The sequence below is a fragment of the Bison bison genome, unplaced genomic scaffold (genome assembly GCF_000754665.1).
Source record: "Bison bison bison isolate TAMUID 2011002044 unplaced genomic scaffold, Bison_UMD1.0 scf7180017864190, whole genome shotgun sequence".
NCBI classification, from domain to species: Eukaryota; Metazoa; Chordata; class Mammalia; order Artiodactyla; family Bovidae; genus Bison; species Bison bison.
The window spans coordinates 961,003-983,458 of NW_011494762.1; the positions used below are offsets into that span (position 1 = coordinate 961,003).

The window sequence follows — 22,456 nt, forward strand, 5'->3', positions numbered from 1 at the left end:
GACTGTTTACCACGAGTTTGTGGTTTGGTTATTCACCTCCCAGCAGTGGACTGCTTTAGCCACCAAGGACTCTGTCACATTGCTTTTTCGTTGAAATTTCTATCCAGTCAAACCCTGCATAGTTCATATTCTTCCCAAATAAGAACTGGTAATATATTCTCTTATGTGTGTGTATAAAATGGCCTTCAATATCTACATCAGGCATGCCTATCTGGTACTCTCTTTGTATAATTACTAATTGTAACATTTAGTCAGATCTGTATTTTAGCATGTTCATAAATAATTGCTGAATCCAGGGGAGTTTTCAGTACTTTGCTGGACAACTTCATTGCAGTGACGTTACCTTAATGATGTGTATGTGCGTTACTTCCGCACCTGTCAGTCAGAAAAGTTGGCAACCCAAAAACATATGTGCAGGGTAACTGAAGAATTCAGAAAATGACCTGTAACTTTCTATTAAACTGAGCCTTAAACTAGCATTCGAGCAAATAATAACTCCAGAAGTTGATAATAATGCTGCCTAGTATTTAACACAAAGAGAGATAATGTTTCTTTCACATGTTGTGTTTAGATATTATAATAAAGAGAATGGTCTCCTAAAGAAAGATATGGGTTATGTGTGCATGTTTATGTGTGTGTTTTATTTTTAAAAAACATTAAAAAGTTTTATGTTACATGAAGGAGCATTTGGAGATAATGCCAAAATGGACACATTAACTTTTTTTTTTTGGCTACGTTGCGTAACACAGGCAAGATCTTAGTTCCACAACCAGGGATCAAACTCACACCCCCTGCAGTGAAAGTGACCAAGATGTTTAATTTCATTGACGTTCTTATATGTAAAATGCAATAATACAACCATTTCTCTTAGAAATCATTAGGTTCTTGAAAAATTAAAATACCTGTGCTAATTTGATACATAAAATGTGCTAAATTCCGATTATTAAAAAAACACAGCATACAAAGCGCTTGCGATGTAGCCTTCGCCTGCCTCTCCAGTCTCATGACTGGACACTCTGCTTCTCAGTTTAATTTTGTCTGCTACTCATGTTTTTGCACATGCATGCTATATGGACGAACATATCCGTGCTTTTGATTGTGCTATCTCTTCTTTCAAGCCACTTTCTCATTTTAAGGCAGAGTTCAAGCTCCTAAAATTCTGTTTACCTGGTTTGGATGCTTGATAATAGCCTGTGTATGGCTTGACTACTATATTTTCTTCACGGCCTTACTCTGTTTCTGTCTCCATTCTTGAATATGAGCTTCTGGATAATAGAGATTATGTTCAGTGCGTGTCAGGTATGAACAGCCAGTGTTGTACCTTGAACATGGTGTCCTGTCAGTATACGCTGTGGAATTAATACTTTTATATGTCGAAAGCTTTGAGTATCTAATAAAAAAGAAGGTGTCGTTTCATTTTAAATTGGAGAAATTGAATGACTTGGATAAAGCCAGTAAAGTTAATGTATCCATGATGGTATTAGTCCCTAGTGCTCCTGGGTGTAACATAAAACTTTTGTTACATATGTGATCCATATGGCAGTATCGTTTTCTTTATTTTAATGTTTAAATATACTAGTATGAAATAAATCTCTCTACTTACCTTAAGTGCTAGGTAGTAGTAGACCATTTCCTTAGCATTAGTTTAATATCTGACTTTCACAGGGAGGCTGTCCGACCTGTTTCATTGCATGTTTATTTTCGTGCTGTCTACTCTTCTGATTGACAATCTGTTGAGGATAGGAAAGGGAGAAAGTTGCGGGAGACTGCAAGTACATAATTATGACAGTTAAACAAGGGAAAATGCATGTACCTTGAAGGCTAATCTGCTGTTTATTAATAGTAGGTGTAGAACATTATGCAAATGATTTTTCTTCTTTGTGCATCGGTTTCCTCATGCATACGATGAGGATAGCAATATATGCTTCAAGAATTGCTGAGATCAAAAGAAATAACGAGTAGAAAACATGTAATCCAGTGCCAGGCACAAATTAGATGCTTGAAATATGGTAACTTAAGTTATTATTTGTGAGGCATGGTGCATGGTATACCTGTGAAATTTCTGTATTTAAATGTTGTGGATTTCTCAAGCTTGAGTATCCTCTAATTTATCCCTAATATACATCCCAGTTCAGCTGGTTAATATTTTCTCTTCCCTTACCTTTAACTTACTGAACTATCACTGATACTGGTTTTGAAAATTATTTTATTTTCCTTTAATTTTTATTTTCAATATTTTGTCCCAACTTCAGGCAAAAAATGGGATCCAAGAAATGGAATGTTGTTCTTTAGAATCTGATTGGATCTACTTCCACCCTGATGCTTCTGGCAGAATAATACATGTTGGCCCAAATCAGGTCAAGTGAGTATTTTCCTTAGTTACTTTAAAGTTAAAAGTAGCTTTTGGTAGTATTTATTGGCAACTTTATTTTTGCCAGCTAACTACTGAGCCAACTGTGGGAATTATTAGCTGCTTGTAGGGTGCTTCCTCAGAGAATGCAATCTAGAAAATGTTACTTTATACTTTCAACCTTGTCCTTACTGTCTATAAATACTACGTTTGAGTAAGTTCTTTGATGGATAAGGGATGACATATGAAGGAAAGGAGATCACAGATTGGTTCCTTCACATCAGGTCTTAATTCATTTCTCCAAGATTAATGAGAGATGATTTATCTTTGTTCTAAAAGACAGTCTTACTGCTGGAGAAGTAGCAGGTTGTTTGAAGTAAACCTTATTTTATTTAGTTTACGCACATCTTTCATATAATCAAAACACTCTTCATTTAGCTTCCCTGACACCACGGTGCTCCTGAATATTTCCCTCCCTCTTTGATCTTTCTTAATATCCTTTCATGTTCTTCCTCTTCTAACCCAGACTTTAGTTGCTAGATGTCCTCAAGATTAGACCCTCTTTCCCCTCTTTTTTGTTCCCTTTCTGCTTGATTCTTCTGTTTATTCCCTTGGCTTCAAAGATCATGTATACACCAAAACTCCAAAAAATTTTTATGTTTGCCTAAACCTCTCATCTGAGCTTATGTCATAAGTCCGGACTCATTCTTAACACTTTCTTACCTTCTTGTTTTTCATCAGTTTACATGTACTTAAACACTCAGTTGCATTTGCCTGTATACTCTTCTCTCTCACACACACATACCACACACACCCCGTGTATCCCATCAATCCAGTTTATTTTACTACTAACATTTATTATGCTAACATTTCTTAAATCTGCCTCTTCCTACCCTTGGCCACTGTCACCGTCTTGGCTAGACCACTGTCATCCCTAGCCTAGACTAGTAATAGCCTTCTTTACCAGACTCCAAGAATCTACTTTTTACTCTTTAAGTCTGTTTTCTTCTTAGCAGCTAGAATGATTTTTAGAAACATTAACAAACACAGAAACCTAACCGTGTGAATTCTGGTTTAACCTTTTTATGGCTTCCTGTTGCACTTAAGATAAAAGACCAACATAGTGAGCCAATCTGAAAGATTCCTCCCACTCAGTTTACTTCAGTTGTGCAGTCTTTTCAGAAAGCTGAGGACCTGTACACTCTGCTTGGAGTCTGCTTCCCTTATCTGCCTAATTTCTGTTCATCTTTTATGGCCCTTTAAATGTCCCTTTTTCAAAGAGCCCTTCCCTGGTGCCCTTCATTAGATTAGCTCCCCCATCATATTTTCACTGTGTCCACTATGTAGTCTTCTGTAGTACTTACAGAAATTTAAACTAATTATTTGTTTGGCTTTCTGTTTAAACATCTTACTTTGGAATCATGAACTCCGTAACAGGGAAAGGGTCTGTCTTGCTGACACCTGTAACTCTGGCATGGAGCACAGGTCTTAGTGCAGAGTAGGTGCTCACTGAGTGTCCATTGAATAAGAAGGGCAATGTCTGTATTCTTTATTTCGTATGCCTCATGATAATTAGTCTACTCTGGGTCAGTTTATAGGAGGATGAAGGAACTTAATGAAAAAAAATTACTGACTTTTAACAGAATGTCATAAAAAGTATAGTTCAGCTTTAGTAAATCTTACTCTTCCTGTTTGTTACCACCCATCTTTGATGTTAGTTTGAGTTTAAGAAAATAAGTTTCACAAAGAGTGTTGTCCTTTTGCCAGGTTTTAAAAAATAGGCACTCTTAAATATTGGCACTAAGTAAGATAACTAATTAAGAAGTTTAAATGTAATCTGATTTCTTTGTCTCCGGCAAAACTCAAAGGCCTTCAGCTCTCCTTGGCCACAGGGGCTGCTCCTCCCTGTTCTCTCTTCACTTGCACTTGAGACTAAGATTTGAGGACATTGTGCTTTTGATGCTTGTTAATGCTGTGAAAAGATTTGTGTGGGTGGTGAGAAAATTATTTTATTTTCACTTGCTTAACAAGCTTGATCTGTGAGGCCATTTACACTCAGAAAACCCAAGTCTTTAAATATAATGCTAAGACAAAAAAAGTATTAAGTCATTTGCAGTTTTAAAATATTACTCTATCATGAAAACTTAGACTAAGTTGCTAATGCAGTCTATATTATATTTAACGTTTAGTGTTGTTCATTGATAACTAATTCTATCTTCAGAAATAAAAATGAAGTATCTACTATAATGCCACTGTTAAAGCTGAAACATTAAAGACCTACTGCAGGATGCAGAGAGGAGGTTCTTTAGAATGACTTTCAGCATGGAAGCTAGTGTAAGCCTCAGCAAGCTGCTTCAGTGGCACCTGTCGCCACAAGTCCAGTGGTTTTTTTGGTTTAATAAAATCTCTAAATTTGAAGAAAGTTGTGGACACTTAAGTTATCAGATATTAATATTTTGGAGTAATGAGAAGAGAACTGACTCAGGATTGTTAGTATAAGTTTCATTTGTTCAGTTTCTTTTCAGTAGATCAGCTTTGACACTTTGATGCTGTGTTGATGTCTTAGGTTCTTAGAATCCTTTTTACCTTTTCAGAGTTTTAAAGCTAAGTGAAGTAGAAAATAATAGTGCCCAGCATCAGATCTCTGAAGATTTTGTCATTTTGGCCAACAGAGAGAGGAACAAAGTAAGTCAGCAGTACTTTAAAATCCTTTGTATATCACTGTCTATAGGAGAATATAATGTGCAAATGTGTTTGCCTTTTAGTGTGGCTGAAAAGAACAACACAGTCCTGTAAAAGTCTGTTCATTTTGTCTATATGAGTAGCCAGTCTTAGCCCCACATACCTATGAGATTTGAAAAGAGTCAATTATATTGACTTTATCTTTTGCTTATTTCTGTTTCCTTTCTGGGTTTCTCTTTAAATTTTTTGGATAAGTTATTGACCTCTAGGTTTAATTAATTGTGCAAACCTAGGGTAAATTGGGTTAAAAAATCACACACCATTCTTTAATTCCAAATGATTCTTTTTCTTTAGCATACAAATTAAGAGCATGAAGAAAATCATGCAGAGAAAAAAGCAGATCCACTCTTTTATTTGGTATACTATACTAAGGCAGAAATCAGAAGGGCAAGTCACATACTAAATCTGTAACCTCTGCGTTTATTTTTGCCTATTTTGGTATTTTATTCTTTAGAGATTTTATTGTAATAAAGTATTTTTACTAATTGGAGGATGTGGAACCTGATTCAGAATTTTCTCAACTGAGGAAAGACTTACGGGTGTTGGAGAAGGATTGGTTAGCTTTAACAAATTTGTTTAGTCTTGCCATCAACTACATATAACGGTACTTGTCATAGCTTTTTATTTCTCTCCATGTGATAGAATGAAAACCTACCCACTGTTACAGCTTCTGGACGGGTGGTAAAAAGAAGTTTTACCATTCTGGATGATGACCCAGAACAAGAGGTATGACTTGCAGTTCAGTTCAGTTCAGTTTAGTCGCTCAGTCATGTCTGACTCTTTGCGACCCCCTGAATTGCAGCACACCGGGCCTCCTTGTCCATCACCAACTCCCGGAGTTCACCCAAACCCATGTCCATCGAGTCGGTATGACTTTAACCAGAAATAATAAACCAAACTAGCATGAACTTGCCCTGGGATAGAGGTCAGGAAGCTCCATGCAACCTTAGTCAGTAGAATTGTACAAGCTGTTTGAACTAGGGCACCCCCATCATCCTCTCCTTTCATACTGAAATTATTCATGAGATTTTGCTTGTAGAAGTGTTCATAGGACCAAAATAATTTGAAAAAACAATTATTAGCTTATTTTTTTGTTGTGTTGATGTGTACGCTTCCTAGGGAAATCTCTTCTAAGGAAATTATTGAGTTATATTCTGATGATTGTGACTTTTGCCTTATGTTTCACTTGCTAGACTTAGATGTGTTTGTCAGTGTTCATGGCCCAGAAGAAGAAGGTGCGAGGGTGTGGTAAATCAGCTCAGCCTTTGGAGATACATTTCTGCCTATGCTCCCACCCATTCTTTTTCTTTCTACATAGTTTTATAATGTTAGAATAGTTAAGCCACAACTGTAGAAATAATCAAAACTGGATTTTGCCCCTCTTTTATTTTACTTTGTCTTCTGTTCCCTAAGACCTTCAAAATTGTCGACTATGAAGATGAGTTGGATTTGCTTTCTGTGGTAGCTGTTACTCAAATAGATGCTGAAGGAAAAGCTCACCTGGATTTCCACTGTAATGAATATGGAACTTTACTTAAAAGTATTCCACTCATGGAGTCATGGGATGTGGTGAGTAGAGTCCACAGAATACAAAGTTGTAAGAGTTTTCTTTATAGCTGACTTTTATTGGAACAGATGCCACTGTGTTCATATCAGTCCAGGTTCACTTATACCAATGACCATGTGAAAGAGATTTTCCTACACGCATGACAAAATGAGTTCTTTAGCCTTTCTCCCCTAGAAAGTAGAGGATGCCTGCTTACCAATGGTCTTAAAGATGAAGCTTCATGTTTTCTCCTGAGACATGCTATCTGACCACAGTCTGATTTTCTCCCATTTTATAAGTTTGGTAATGTTTTGAAAAATAAAAATTCTGTTTTCTGTATTGAATCCCCACAGTTACTTAATAGAGACTTCTGATCGTGTAGAGTTTTCAAGCACTCTTGAAAATTTGTCTCTTTTGAGTAATATGGAATATAAAAGTTGTAAGGAACAGTAGATGTTACTTTATCCAGTCATTGTTTTGTCAGTGGAGAATGTGAAAGATTATGAACTTGCCCATAGTCACAGTAGCAATGTTGACAGTAAAGTCTGGGTGTTCAGACACTTAAGTCCAGAACTCTTCATTCTTAATATTTTGTGTAATGCTTCTCTCATAAATCATCTGCATATCCATAAATAATGAAAAATAAACTATTTCTGGCAACTATTTTGCCTTCAAGTATATATTTGAGCATCTTTAAAGATGCTGTGACGTCTTAATGAAACAGTATTGAACATGGTTATGTGAAGAGGAAATCCCATTTGCCTGTGTTTTCATTGCAGACATATAGCCATGAAGTCTACTTTGACAGAGACTTGGTGCTCCACATAGAGCAGAAGCCCAGCAGGGTCTTCAGCTGCTATGTTTACCAAATGGTATGTGACCCTGGGGAAGAAGAAGAAACCACAGACAAAAGGAATAAAACAGATCACAATAATTTTAAATTTTGAGATGTAACTTATGAGACTTCTAGCCAAACACCCCAGGAGCCATGGCCAGTCCTCTTTTTTATCATCTGCATAGTATATTCTCCAGTGTTTTCCAGAAAAGGCCTTGTGTTGACTTCAGACAATTGTGACTTCTTTTTTAAACTCTGGCCATACAAGGTGGTGAGGACTTCACTTTATATAAAGGTTTTTACAATAACATCCCAGGAAGCCTAGCATTTTGCAGTTTTTTAGGTGGGTGGTGATGCAAATATAAAATACTAAAGGTCAGAGAAGGAAAGTTAATTCTAATTATTTGGAGGTCATTGATTAGGGGGTGTTTTGCATGGTTATTAAAGGATGGCATGGAATTTTGACTGGTGGAACTAGGAGGAATAGACAGAAGGATACAAAACGTACAGAAGGAGATCCTGTATCCTGTCAACCAGACTTGAAGGATGGAAGATGAGATCTATAATATGAAAGCATACTTGGAAACAAAACTGTGTCATCATGGTTTTTAAAATATAGATATATGTATACGTGTTTGATATTATATGTAGTAGCAGAAGTTGACTTTTCCATGTTTTTTTTCTCTTTGATGTTCCCATTGGTTTTTTGTGTTTCTGTTAGACTAATCTAAAAGATTTCAAGCAAGCTTTAAGTGATTTTTTTTTCTCATACATAGCCTGTTTAGCTGTTAATACATCTAAGAATATTGTACTCATTTCACCGTTCTATTTATTTGGTGAATCTGCCAGTTCTGCTTAGGCAATATTTTTATACCTAAGCAGTAAGATAAAGGTATCCCAGGTTATACCAGCTCTGCTCCCTGTAGGAAGAATGGATAAAGTCCCAGGAGTTTTTATTAGTTTGGAAACTGACTGACAGCTAGAAAAAGCTTTTGGTTCTCTCTTAATTGTGAAATGAGTATTTTTTTTCTTCTTTGTTAGAACCAATGGAAATATGATTCTTGAACTCAGATAATCATTCTTAAGAATGGTAAATAAAAGCAACCCAAGTAAGTAAAGGGAGAAAATGTTTCTTTGTGCTTCCTACTTGAGAAATCCAGCTGCCTGCAAGCCACATGTTTAGCACATTCTCTGATTCAGACCCAAAAAAAAAAAAAAAAAAAGTGGTAAAAATAGAAGGGGAGAAAACAGCAGTAAAAATCATTGCTGATTCAAATGTAAAGTTAAAATATGGGATTTTAGCTTGGATGATTTATATTAAAATTATCCAGTTCTTCCTTCAGTTTTGGCTTGGTATGTTAAGAATAATATGAATTCTGCCCTGCCCTTGAAGTTTGCAGATAAATTTTAAGCTTATTGTGCTCAACAGGGCTGCTGAGAGAAAAGTGTTAGCTATTCAAAAAGTCAAGATATTAGTAAAAGAGTCCATAAATTTAAAAGAAATAAAGGGAGCAAACTTAAAAGTGTCATTTGTGCAATAGAAAAGAAGATTGCCAACATTTTAGAATAGGGGTAAGTATTTATATGTTGGCTAAAAATAAATCTTGCTGAATCTGCTCCTGTGTATAATCATTTGGGAAAGTAGAAGTGATTACCTCATGAGCAAGATAATAAAACTATCTTCATCTATTAAATTCTGATCATTTTATATCTACTAGTTGAAAAATCCATTCTCAATAGCATACATAGTAGTACTATTTAATATTTGAGGCTTTCAGAGTCTTTTGGAGATACAGTTGTGATTACAAAGAAGTTGGATAGTTATAATGTGCTAGAACATTGCCCCAACCTTCCAACTAAAACATGAGCTATATCTAAACAGTCCTGTCCAGTGAATGTATATCTTCAAAAACAAGTCCGATAAGAGGAAATAGATTAAAAAAATCAGAGAAAAGATAAACCAGTATGTGTGGGTTTTAAAGCAGGCGCGGTGCTATGTAAAAGCAGAAAGCCTGCTCTCCATTTCCAGAAGTATTTCAGAAAAGGATGTCTTAAGACTTCAGTCCTATCAGATTTTTTTAAAAAGAGGTTTGTTGAGTTTCCCCTTTGCTTAAGTCAGTGCCTTCTTTTGAGGAAGTGATAGAAACTCGTCTGTTCACAAAGGCATCTGAGAACTATCTTAAGATGATACCGCTGTGTTTAAACAAATTAAAGTATTCTACATTTTCCATCAGCTGAATGTTTTGTTTCTTGTGATACGTTATTCTTAATGATGACATATTTACTGAGTGTTTTCTGTCAGTTGGGCTTCCCTTGTGGGTCAGCTCGTAAAGAATCCACCTGCAACGCGGGAGACCTGGATTCTCTCCCTGGGTTGGGAAGATCCCTGGAGAAGGGAAAGGCTAACCACTCCAATATTCTGGCGTGGAGAGTTCCATGACCTGTACAGTCCGTGGGGTCCCAAAGAGTCAGACACGACTGAGGGACTTTCACTTTCTGTCAGTCACTGTGATACATGTAAAATGAAGTGTCTCGCTTAAGATTCAGATTAACCATATGAGGTATGACCTATATTATCCTTCCTCATGTTACAAATGAGGAAACTGAGGCTCACAGAAGTTAATTTGCCCAAGGTCCTGCAGAGATGGGAAATGCATTCAGATTTGTTTGATGCAACCTTACGCCAAATTTCCTCTAAAGCTCTCCAAAGGCAAAGGATGTAATATTATCCCATATATAGCATGTTAACGATAATATTAGGTATATAGAAAAACGCTCAAAAGTCTTTTTTAAAATGATGATTAGATATCCAAATTTTGGGCAAAGTTGGTCACATTGGCCTATTCATATATTGTTGTTCAGATGCTCAGTCATGTCTTATTCTTTGCGACCACATGGATTGCAGCACGCCAGGTTTCCCTGTCCTGCACCATCTTCCAGAGCTTGCTCAAACTCATGTCCATTGAGTCAGTGATGCCATCCACCTATCTCGTCCTCTGTCATCCCCTTCTCTTCCTGCCTTCAATCTTTCCCAGCATCAGGGTCTCTTCTGATGAGTCAGCTCTTTGCATCAGGTGGCCAAGCTTCAGCATCAGTCCTTCCAATGAATATTCAGGGTTGATTTCCTTTAGGAAATTCATATATATAACTTGACATAAAAGATAGCTCTTTCTGCAATGGTTGAAAAAGTCAGTTTTTTAAAAAGTACAAAAAGTAATCCTCTCATCTGATTTTGTGGTAATAATAAACACCAGTATTGGTAATTACTCTTAATGTAACTTGCCTTCCTTTTCAATAATTATTATATTTTCTTACCTTTCTTAAAATGTTTACATGTATGACTTACCTTTTAGAGTCCCAGAAAGTATGCAGGGGCTAATTTCTGGTCCCTAAGTTTCTATAGAGTTTCTATCCTATGGAAAGAATAATTTATTCCAGGCCAAGGGTATATAATAGGAAGATAAGACCTGGGAATCTTCCCCCATCATTTTATTATAAAAATGTTCAAACATATAACAAAATTGACAAAATTTTATAGTAAATACCCAAATAACCAACCACATGGATTATTCATTTTATTCTACATGTTTTATTATTTATCCATCCATGTTATTTTTATGGTGCATTTAAAATAAATTGTGACTTCTCTGGTGGCTCAGACGGTAAGGCATCTGTCTGCAATGCGGGAGACCCGGGTTTGATCTCCGGGTCAGGAAGATCTCCTGGAGAAGGAAATGGCAACCCACTCCAGTATTCTTGCCTGGAAAATCCCATGAACAGAGGAGCCTCTTAGGCTGCAATCCATGGGGTCGCAGAGAGTCTGGGCTTCACTTTCACTTTCTTTAAAATAAATTGCAGACATCAGTATACATCCCCCTAATACTTCATTTATATTTATTATATAGTTTATTATAGTTTAGCTTTTAATTTTTTCAGTGTATATTTACATGCAACATAATGCACAAATGTATATAAATTTGATGATTTTTTTCACAAATCCATATACCTCGTGTAACCCAAACCCTATTCAAAATTTAGAACAGTACAATCATGCCAGAGAGTCTCCTCATGCCCCTACCGAGGCAGTCCCCACCTACCTCTCAGATAAAACTACTGTTCTGATTATTTTGCCTCACAGATTAAATTTGCCTGTTCTAAAACTTCATATAAATGAAATCATACAAAGTATAATGCTTCTTTCACTTAGCATGTTTTTAAGATTAATTCATGTTGCCTGTATCAGTGGTTCATTTCTTTTCATTGCTGAGTATTGTCTTTTTTTCCACTTTCCTGTTGATGGATACCTGGGCTGTTTACAATTTTTTTTTTTTTTATATTATGAATAAAGCTACCATGAACATTCTTATTCAAATTATACGTGTGTGTGTAAATACATGTCTTTATTCATCTTGAGTAAACATCTAAGTATGAAATCATTGAGTCCTTGATTAGGTGTATAGTTTCATAAAAAACTGCCAGACCTTTTTTCCAAAGGATTGTACCATTTACATACCTGCAACCATGGGGATTTCCAATCGCTCCACATGTTCTCCAACCTTTCTGCTTGTCAGTCTTTTTCATCTTAGTATTTGTGGTGGGTGTATTATTTCCAGTCGATACTTTGACTATTTCTACTTGTGCCTAGTAGCCCTCTTGTCGGATCTACCCCTTTATCCTTTTTAATACCACCTCCTGCTAGGAACTGCTGAAAACATTTTTTCTCTGTGATAATAGTTAAGAAACCCAAAACTCAGCTTGAGTTATTCTTTCTCAAACATGGAATACATCACTCACCAAGGAACTCTTTTTCCTATAATGAAGACCAACGTCTAAGAAAAAACCTGAGTTGTTGAAGAGATGTTTTAGACTTCCACATGACTGCTGGTACTGGTCAGGATGGCACGAAAACACTGTAATAAAACAGAATATGAGCTTTTCCTGTAACAGTTACCAGTTCATGTTATTTCTAAGTCAGGTGAATTTTTGACGCTAACATGAAAGCATATTAAACAAGCTGTATGCTTTCCCCAACAGCTATATTTGGTGTGGTTTAATTCATATTTCCTTATTAACTAATGACAGTAAGCACATTTTCATGTGTTTGCCCATGTGTAAACTTTTTATTTTCTAAACAAGTTTATTGAGGTATAATGTATATGAAACCATCACCACAATCAAGATAATGAATACATCTATCACCTCAAAAAGTCTCCTCTTGCTTCTTTGGAATCCTTCCCTCCTGCTTCTCTGGGCCCCCTCTCCCTTCCAAGGCAACCACTAATCTATTTCTGTCACTTGAGATTAGTTTGAATTTTTAGAATTTTATTTAGAAGTTACATTGTAAGTACTTTTTTTTTCCTGCTGCTTTCACTCAGTATTATTTTGATATCCATTTGTGTTGCATGTAGCAATAGTTTAATTTTTTTGTTGCTAAGTAGCACTTCATTATACTTACATAATCAAAACTTGTTAATATATTTACCTGCTAATGTACATTTGAGTTGTTACCTTTTTTTGGCTACTACAAATAAAGCTACTATGAGCATTTGCAGACAAATTTGTATGGACATATGTGTTATTTCTGTTTGCTAAATACTAAGGAAGGAATGGCTGAGTCATATATTAGGTATAGGCTTAACTTTTTAAGAAGCTTCCAGACTTTTTTCTAAATGGCCAGACAAAATTATTCTGCATGATATGATAAATACTCTATCTGCTGCTGCTGCTGCTGCTAAGTCGCTTCAGTCGTGTCCAACTGTGCGACCCCATAGACGGCAGCCCACCAGGCTCCTCCGTCCCTGGGATTCTCCAGGCAAGAACACTGGAATGGGTTGCCATTTCCTAATCCAATGCGTGAAAGTGAAAAGTGAAAGTGAAGTCACTCAGTCGTTTCACGACTCTTCACGACCCCGTGACTGTACCCTACCAGGCTCCTCTGTCCGTGGGATTCTCCAGGCAAGAGTACTGGAGTGGGGTACCATTGCCATCTAGAGAACCCTAAAAACTCCAGCACACAACACTATTACAAATAATAAATGAATTCAGAAAAGTAGCAGGATACAAGGATAATATACAGAAATCTCTGATATTTCTTTATACTAACAATGAAATATCAGAAAGAGGAAGTTTCAAAAAAAATTGTTTAAAATTGCATCAAGAAAAAAAAAGAATATCCAAGGAAATGACGGGCTTCCCTTGTAGCTTAGTCGGTAAAGAATCTGCAGTGTAGGAGACCCAGGTTTGATTCCTGGGTTGGGAAGATCCCTTGGAGAAGGAAATGGCAACCCACTCCAGTATTCTTGCCTGGAGAATCCCATAGACAGAAGCCTGGTGGGCTACAGTCCATGGGGTCACAGGAGTTGAACATAGCGACTAAACCAAGGCGATGAAAGACCTGTACACTGAAAACTATAAAACATTGATCAGAGAAATGTAAGATGATTCAAAGGAATGGAAAGGTATCCCATGCTCTCAGATTGGGAGAATTAATATAGTAAAATGACCATACTACCCAAAGCACTCTACAGATTTTATGTGATCCCTATCAAAATATCTGGGACATATTTCACATAGAGAAAATAATCCTAAAATAATATGGAACCACAAAAGACCCAGAATTGCCAGAGCAATCCTGAAGAAGAAAGCTAGAGGCATAACTAACTCTCAGACTTCACATTATACTACAAAGCTACGGTTATCAAAACAGCATTCTAGATGTTCTAGGAGTAATGGAACAGAATAAACAACCCAGAAATAAACCCACACACCTATGGCCAGTTAATCTACAACAAAGGAGGCAAGAAAATGCAAGGTAGAAAAAAGTCTCCAGCAAGTGGTGTTGGCAGAGCTGGACAGCTACACATAAATCAATGAAATTAGAAAACTTCCTCACACCATCTACAAAAATAAATTCAACCTGGTTTAAAGACCTAAATATAAGATGTGACACCATAGAACTCAGAAAAACATAGACAGAACATTCTCAGACATAATTCGTAGCAATATTGTCCCAAGACAATAGAAATAAATGCAAAAATAAATAAGTGGGACCTAATCAATTTAAAAGCGTTTGCACAGTGAAGGAAACCATCAAAAAAAAAAAAAAAAATGAAAAGGCAACCTACAGAATGGAGAAAATATTTGCAATGATGCAACTGATGGGTTAATATTCAAAATACACACAGCTCATACAAGTCTGTATCAGAAAACCCAATCAAAACATGGGCAGAAGACCTAAATAGACATTTCTCCAAAGAAGACATCCAGATGGCCAATAGGCACATGAATAGATGCTTAACATCCCTAGTTATTTGAGAAATGCAAATCAAAACCACAATGAGGTATCACCTCACACTTGTCATAACGGCTATTATTAAAAAGCCTACAAATAAATGCTGGAGAGAGTGAAGAAAAGTTAACTCTCCTATACTGTTGGTCAGAATGTAGACTGGTGTAGCCACTATGGAAAGCAATATAGAGGTTCCTTAAAAAACTAAAATAGAGTTACCATGATTCAGCAGTCTCGCTCCTGGGCATATACCTGGAAAAGATGAAAACTCTTAATTTGTGAAGAGTATCCCAGTGTTCATAGCAGCACTATTTACAATAACAAGACATCAACAGACAGTTGGTTTAAGAAGATATAGGAAACACACAATGGGATAGTACTCAGCCATAAAAAAGAATGGAATACTGCCTTTTGCAGCAACGTGGATAGACCTAGAGGATATCGTACTAAGTACAGCTCCAACAGAGAAAGACAAATATGCAATATCCCTTATATGTGGAATCTAAAAAAAATACAAATGAATCTATAAACAAAACACATAGACTTACAAACAAGCTTATGGTTACCAAAGGGAAGAGGAGGATTAGGAGTATGGGATTAATACATACAAACTGCTGCTGCTGCTGCTGCTAAGTCACTTCAGTCTTGTACGACTCTGTGCAACCCCATAGACGGCAGCCCACCAGGCTCCCCCGTCCCTGGGATTCTCCAAGCAAGAACACTGGAGTGGGTTGCCATTTCCTTCTCCAATGCGTGAAAGTGAAGTCGCTTAGTCGTGTCCGACTTAGCGACCCCATGGACTGCAGCCCACCAGGCTCCTCTGTCCATGGGATTTTCTAGGCAAGAGTACTGGAGTGGTTGCTGTTGCCTTCTCCAACATACAAACTACTACACATAAAATCAATAAACAACAAGGATTTATTGTACAACACAGGGAACTATATTCAAAATCTTGGAATAATATATGATGGAAAATAATCTGAAAAAAATAGATCTATAACTGAATCACATTGTTGTACACCTGAAACCAGACACCTGAACCGGACATGGAACAACTGACTGGTTTAAAATTGGGCAAGGAGTATGACAAGGCTATATATTGTCACCTTGCTTATTTAACTTATATGCAGAATGCATGTGCATGCTAAGTCGCTTCAGTCGCGTCTGGCTTGGTGTGACCCTCTGGAATGTAGCCTGCGAGGCTCCTCTGTCCATGGGATTCTCCAGGCAAGAATACTGGAGTGAATTGCCATCCTCTTCTCCAGGGGATCTTCCTGACCCAGGGATTGAACTCAGATCTCCTGCACTGCAGGCAGATTCTTTACTGTCTGAGCCACTAGGGAAGCCCTATACGCAGAACACATCATGTGAAATGCTAGACTGGATGAATCACAGGCTAGAATAAAGATTGCTGGAAGAAATATCAACAAAATCAAATATGCAGATGATACCACTCTAATTGAAGAAAGCAAAGAGGAACTGAAGAGCCTCTTGATGAAAGTGAAAGAGGAGAGTGAAAATGTTGGCTTGAAACTCAACATTCAAAAAACTAAGATCATGGCATCTTGTCCCATCACTTCATGGCAAATAGAAGGGAAAAAGTGGAAGCAGTGACAGATTTTATTTTCTTGGGTTCCAAAATCACTGCTTGACACTGATTGAAACCATTAAAAGACAGTTGCTTCTTAGAAGGAAAGTTATGACAAAACTAGACAGTGTATTAGAAAATAGAGACATCATTTTGCTGACAAAGATCTGTGTAGTCAAAGCTGTGGTTTTTTCCCAGTAGTCATGCACGGATGTGAGAGTTGGACCATAAGAAAGACTGAGTGCTGAAGAATTGATGCTTTTGAACTGTGGTGCTGGAGAAGATTCTTGAGAGTCCCTTGGACTGCAAGGAGATCCAACCAGTCAATCCTAAAGGAAATCAACCCTGAATATTCATTGGAGGGACTGATGCTGATGCTGAAGCTCCAATATTTTGTCCACCCGATGTGAAGAGCTGACTCATTGGAAAAGCCCTCATGCTGGAAAAGATTGAAGGCAAAAGGAGAAAGGGGTGGCAGAGGATGAGATAGTTATATAGCATTACTGACTCAATGGACATGAATTTGAGCAAATTCTGGGAGATAGTGAAGGACAGAGGAGGCTGGGATGTGCAATCCATGGGGGTCACAAAGAGTCAGACACAACTTAGTGACTGAACACCACCACCCGAAACTAACACAATATTATAAATCAACTATAGTTTTTAAAAATGTAATTTCTGTAGACAAAAATGAAAAAAATTAATCTGCAGACTCATGACTACTTTCCAGCATATTCATGGGTATACCTACCAAGGGCCAGCTCTTTCTAAACCTCATTTTGTCAGCTATGTGTGTTACTGTCATTACATAATTTATTTATTAAATTAATTCATGAAACAAAAAGGAAAGTTCGATTTTACTATTAAAAAGGTTATATACTTTCAAAAGACTTGCTATAATCAGGTCACTAAAAATTACTGTCAAATAAGGAGTGGATAAAGTAGCTGTGAAAGATTGAGAGATGTCTTAGCCTTGGGTTCCCTCAAAAATAGAGCCTGGGGCTTCCCAGGTGGCTCAGTGATAAAAATTTGCCTGCCAGTGCAGGAGACAGGTTCAATCCCTGATCAGGGAAGTTCCCACACGCCATAGAACAACTAAGTCTGTGCATCACAACTACTGAAGCCCATGCTCTGGAGCCCATGTTCCACAACAGGGAAAGCACTGCAGTGAAAAGCCTATCACCGCAACTAGAGAAAAGACACAGCGACGAAGACCCAGCTCAGCCAAAAATAACTAAATAAATGCTTTAAAAAACAGAACTTGAAACAAAGCTTATGTGCTGCTTCTGTGATAAGGAGTGACATCCCTGCAGGAATGAGGGGTAGGAGGAATGAAGCAGACACAGAAAGAAACCTAATATTAAGCTGGCTAAGAGCGACTAAATGCTTAATCTCATGAATCAACTTCTGAGAAGTCACAGAAACCCCTGAGGCAGTAAGTGAGGGACAAGATGGGGGGAAATGGATAATAATTTATCCTCCCAATTCTTATCATCTGCTATTCTTCAAAGCTCACACTCAGCACGTCATTCCCATGAGTTTGCAGACTGCACAAGGCTGAGTTCACCTTGACATCAATGGGCAGGAAGCAAGGGAACTCAGAGCAACACGATATGAGTGAGGTTGTTAGGCAGGTTGTGCCGGCACAAAGTCTGCAAGAGTCCATCCACACAGAATGGTGATGGAAGCAGTGGCTGGAACAAGAGAGGAGTGAGGCCAAGAGAATCTGATTTTGCACGGAGTGTCTTTCTAAAGGGGGAATTGAAAAAAAACGGAAGGATTCTGAACTCAGATTTCTCCACGTGTGTCTCTGAGTTCTGGTCTGCTTTAAAAATACCATTTCTGGAATTTGAGTCAGTTGTAGTGAGGTGTCTGAACCTAAAGCCCATTACACAGAGTGAAGTAACTCATAAAGAGAAAAATATATATTAGCACACATATTTGGAATCTAGAAAAATAGTACTGATTAACCTATTTACAGAGAAGAAACAGAGACACAGACATGGAGAACAGACTGCTAAGTCGCTTCAGTCATGTCCAACTCTGTGCGACCCCATAGACGGCAGCCCACCAGGCTCCCCCGTCCCTGGGATTCTCCAGGCAAGAACACTGGAGTGGGTTGCCATTTCCTTCTCCAATGCAGGAAAGTGAAAAGTGAAAGTGAAGTCGCTCAGTTGTGTCTGACTCTTCGCGACCCCATGGACTGCAGCCTACCAGGCTCCTCCGTCCATGGGATTTTCCAGGCAAGAGTACTGGACTGGGGTGCACTGACATGCATACACTATTTGTGTAAGATAAATAACCAGCAGGAGGCTGCTGCACAACACGGGGAGCCCACCGATGACAGAGAGGCATGGAATGGGGAAGGAGGGCGGCAAGAGGGGATATATGTATAGTTATGACTGATTCGTGTTGATGTAGGGCAGAGACCACCACAATATTGTAAAGCAATCATCCTCAAATAAAAAATAAAAATAAATAAATAAAAATACCGATTCTGGAAATTATATCTGTGAGTGTGGTCTATGTCAGAAAGATAGCAGAACACCAATTAGCAAAATCAAACCTAAAGGAAACTTCCTGGCCTTCTATAAAAGATAGTTCAATGAATGTGTACCCTTTTATGTTTTAAGTTGGAATAAAATGTTTACAAAGTGTGTATATATCTTTATACAATGACTTCCTTTTTAATTAATAGACCAGTCTTCCTCAATAATGTCAGATAACAGAACTTATTTATTCTTTCTAAAAGATTAAGCCTTGATCAATTTTTAATTAATTAATTTAATTAGGATTGAGTTTTGGATAGTTCTTTGATTTTTACAGTTGAGAGATACTGATTTTTTTTAAATTGAAGTATCATTGACATTGTTGTGTTAGTTTCAGGTGTACAGCAAATTGATTTAGTTACACATATATATTCTTTTTCAGATTCTTTTCCATTACAGGTTATTATAAGATACTCAATATAGTTCCCTGTGTAGCACAAAGGATATTGATCTTTTAATAACAGTTTTATTATGCTATAATTCACATACTATGAAATACACTCTTTGAGGGACTTCCCCTGTGGTCCAGTGGCTAAGACTCCACGCTCCCAATGCAGAGGGCCCAGGTTCAATCCCTGGTCAGGAAACTAGATCCTGCATGTCATGCAACTAAAACCTAGTGCAGCCAAATAATCATTTAAAAAAATCACTGTTTGAAAGTATACAAGTCAGTGATTTTTAGTATATTTACAAAATTGTGCAACCATCATCACTATGTAATTCAAGAACATTTACATTACCCCAAAGAGAAGCTCTGTCTACATTTGCAGTAATTCCCGTTCTCCCTTTTACCCAGTCCCTGGTGATTATTGCTCTACTTTCTGTCTCCATGGAGTTGCCTGTTCTGGACTCTAATAGGTAACAGCAAAATAGTGCCTGTGATAGAGGCTTGTGTGGCTTTCTGAGCAATTATTAACTTTTTCTGTCTCAGAATCTATCTTCGAACTTTGATAATGTGTTATGATAAATAACTGTTACCCATTTTAAACTTAGTAGACTACACAGACATGTCTAAAAATGCTTTTGAGTCATTGCAGGGATGTGCCTGCTAAATAAGGACTGAAACATTAAGATACAGCAACTTTTGTGGCTATCTCCTAAGTTTGATCGTTGAACTCATTAGGTGCTCTGTCTTCAAAGAACAGCATTGTTAATTGTGCTTTTACCTGCTAGAAGAAACGTATGTTAGACCAGACAGTGTAGTTAGTAATAAAATGTCCATGTCAATGAATAGTAAAATTACATACAGATTAATGAAATAAGACTTTGTGTATCTGCTGATATTAATCTAAAATTCTGATGAGGGGAAATGCTATATTTAGGTGATTCAAGAGTGAATATTCACTGACAGTCATTCTAATAAACAGTATCAGTTGGGATATAGTACTACAGTTAATACCTAGGACATTTACTCACCTTTGAAGTTTTCAAAAATATATTGGTGCTCCAAGGAGAATCAACAGATTAAATATTAGAAAGGAGGAGAATTTGCCAAATTCTTTTTTTTTCTTTTAGCAGCAAAATAGTACAGACTCATGAAAGAACAGTAGGGAATGTCCTTAATGGAGTAGGATCCAAGATGTTGGAAGTAGCTGGAAATGCTCCATTTGGGATTGGACTGTGTTTGTATATGACTGAGGAGAAGAAACCTGGGAGTCATAGTTCACTGAAGCTCCTGGGCCTCAAAGTCCTCATCACAAAGGAAGGAGCTTATTTTGAAGTGGTCTCTGAAGGTGTCTCTCCCAAGTTTGGGTCTGTATTTCAAGAAAGGAGTCTAGATCTCAGCATCACTTAGATGTGTTGTAAGAGGGTAACTACCTCACCATCCCACTGCCAGCACAAAAGTTGAAAAACGTTCAAAAGTAAGAAGCAAATCTCTCATCCGCTTTCTGAGTCTGTTTCTGGGCTGTCTCTTTCTAATCCTTATCTTTTATGTTTGAAGCTACAATCAACATGGAATTGATTTTTGCTTCTGGTGTGAGATGGCAGGGTGTCTCTTTTCTTTCTCTTTTCATAGGAAAATCTAATCCATCACCACTTTTGCAGTGACACCTTTGTCATAAATCAGGTGTCTATATATGGCCTCTGCTCCATTCTGTGATCTATTTGTCAATGTTTTCACCAATATCATACTGCATTAATTAGATTTACATCTTAATATTCAGTAGAGTTTGTCCTCACACATTTTTCACAGGAGTGCATGGTTAGTCTTGACCCTTGACATATTCTTTATCCTTCCACTTCAGAAAAGTGAAAGTCGCTCAGTCATGTCCGACTCTTTGTAACCCCATGGACTATACAGTCCATGGAACTCTCCAGGCCAGAATACTGGAGTGGGCAGCCTTTCCCTTATCCAGGGGATCTTCCCAACCCAGGGATTGAACTCAGGTCTTTGGCATTGCATGCAGGTTCCTTACCAGCTGAGCCACCAGGGAAGCCCAAGAACACTGGAGTGGGTAGCCTATCCCTTCTCCAGTAGATCTTCTTGACCGAGGAATCAAACTGGGGTCTCCTGCATTGCAGGTGGATTCTTTACCAACTGAGATATCAGGGAAGCCCATTCCACTTCAGAATCTACCTGTCAATTCCACAAAAATTAACTTATTGCAATTTTGATTGGGACCACATTGACTCTACAGGTAAACCCAGGGAGGAATGACATCTGTACTAATTTGAATCTTCTAATACATCAAAAGAGTATATCTCTCCATTTATTTAGATCATTTTCAATTTCTCTAAAAATGTTTTTAGGTTTTCTGTATAGAGGTATTCCACATCTTTCTTTAGATTTATTGTAGGTGATTGGTATGTTTTAATCCTATTGTAAATGGTATCTTTTTAGATTTCATTTTTTAATGGTTTGATGCTCAACAAGGACAATTTCATTGACTTTTGCATGGCAATCTGTATCCCGTAAATTTGTTAACTCACCTAATAATTCTTTTTATTTATCTATTTTTATTTTTGGCTGTGCTGGGTCTTCACTGCTGTATGCTGGCTTTTCTCTAGTTTTGGAGAGTAGGGGTTACTCTTTATTGCAGTGCATGGGTTTCGGTAGTTTTGGATCCCAAACTTTAGAGTGCTGGCTCAATAGTTGTGGCACTCAGGCTTAGTTGTTTGGCAGCATATGGGATCTTCCTAGACCATGGATTGAACCTATGCCTCCTGCATTGGCAGATACATTCTTAACCACTAGACCACCAGGGAAGCCCTCACCTAATAATTCTAGTATCAATCTGTGGATTTAATTTTCTAAGAATGCAAAATATTCAATTTTATTTCCTCTACCTTTAACCCTGTTATCTATTTTTCTTGCCTTATTGTATTAGATAGGACTTTCAGTATATTCCTTGTTTCAGAGTGAAATATTTCACTGTTAGGTACTGTTTCCTGTAGTTTCGTTTTTCCATAAATGTGTACTTACATGCTAAGTTGCTTTAGTTGTGTCCAACTCTGTATGACCCTATGGACTGTAGCTCACCAGGCTCCTCTGTCCATGGGATTCTCCAGTCAAGAATACTGGAGTGGGTTGTCATGCCCTCCTCCAGGGGATCTTCC

General features: G+C 37.5%; 1 protein-coding gene across 1 annotated transcript in view; it reads left to right on the forward strand.

Annotated features, from left to right (window-relative positions):
- The window catches only part of DCAF17 (DDB1 and CUL4 associated factor 17), a 48,273-nt gene extending 38,454 nt beyond the window's left edge, over nucleotides 1-9,819 (forward strand). Inside the window, exons 11-15 of the mRNA XM_010843847.1 lie at nucleotides 2,253-2,362; nucleotides 4,945-5,035; nucleotides 5,735-5,818; nucleotides 6,506-6,661; nucleotides 7,418-9,819. Coding sequence (XP_010842149.1) covers nucleotides 2,253-2,362; nucleotides 4,945-5,035; nucleotides 5,735-5,818; nucleotides 6,506-6,661; nucleotides 7,418-7,585 — 609 coding nt within the window. The 3' untranslated portion in view covers nucleotides 7,586-9,819. The remainder of the gene's footprint in view (nucleotides 1-2,252; nucleotides 2,363-4,944; nucleotides 5,036-5,734; nucleotides 5,819-6,505; nucleotides 6,662-7,417) is intronic.
- Nucleotides 9,820-22,456: the final 12,637 nt, after the last annotated feature.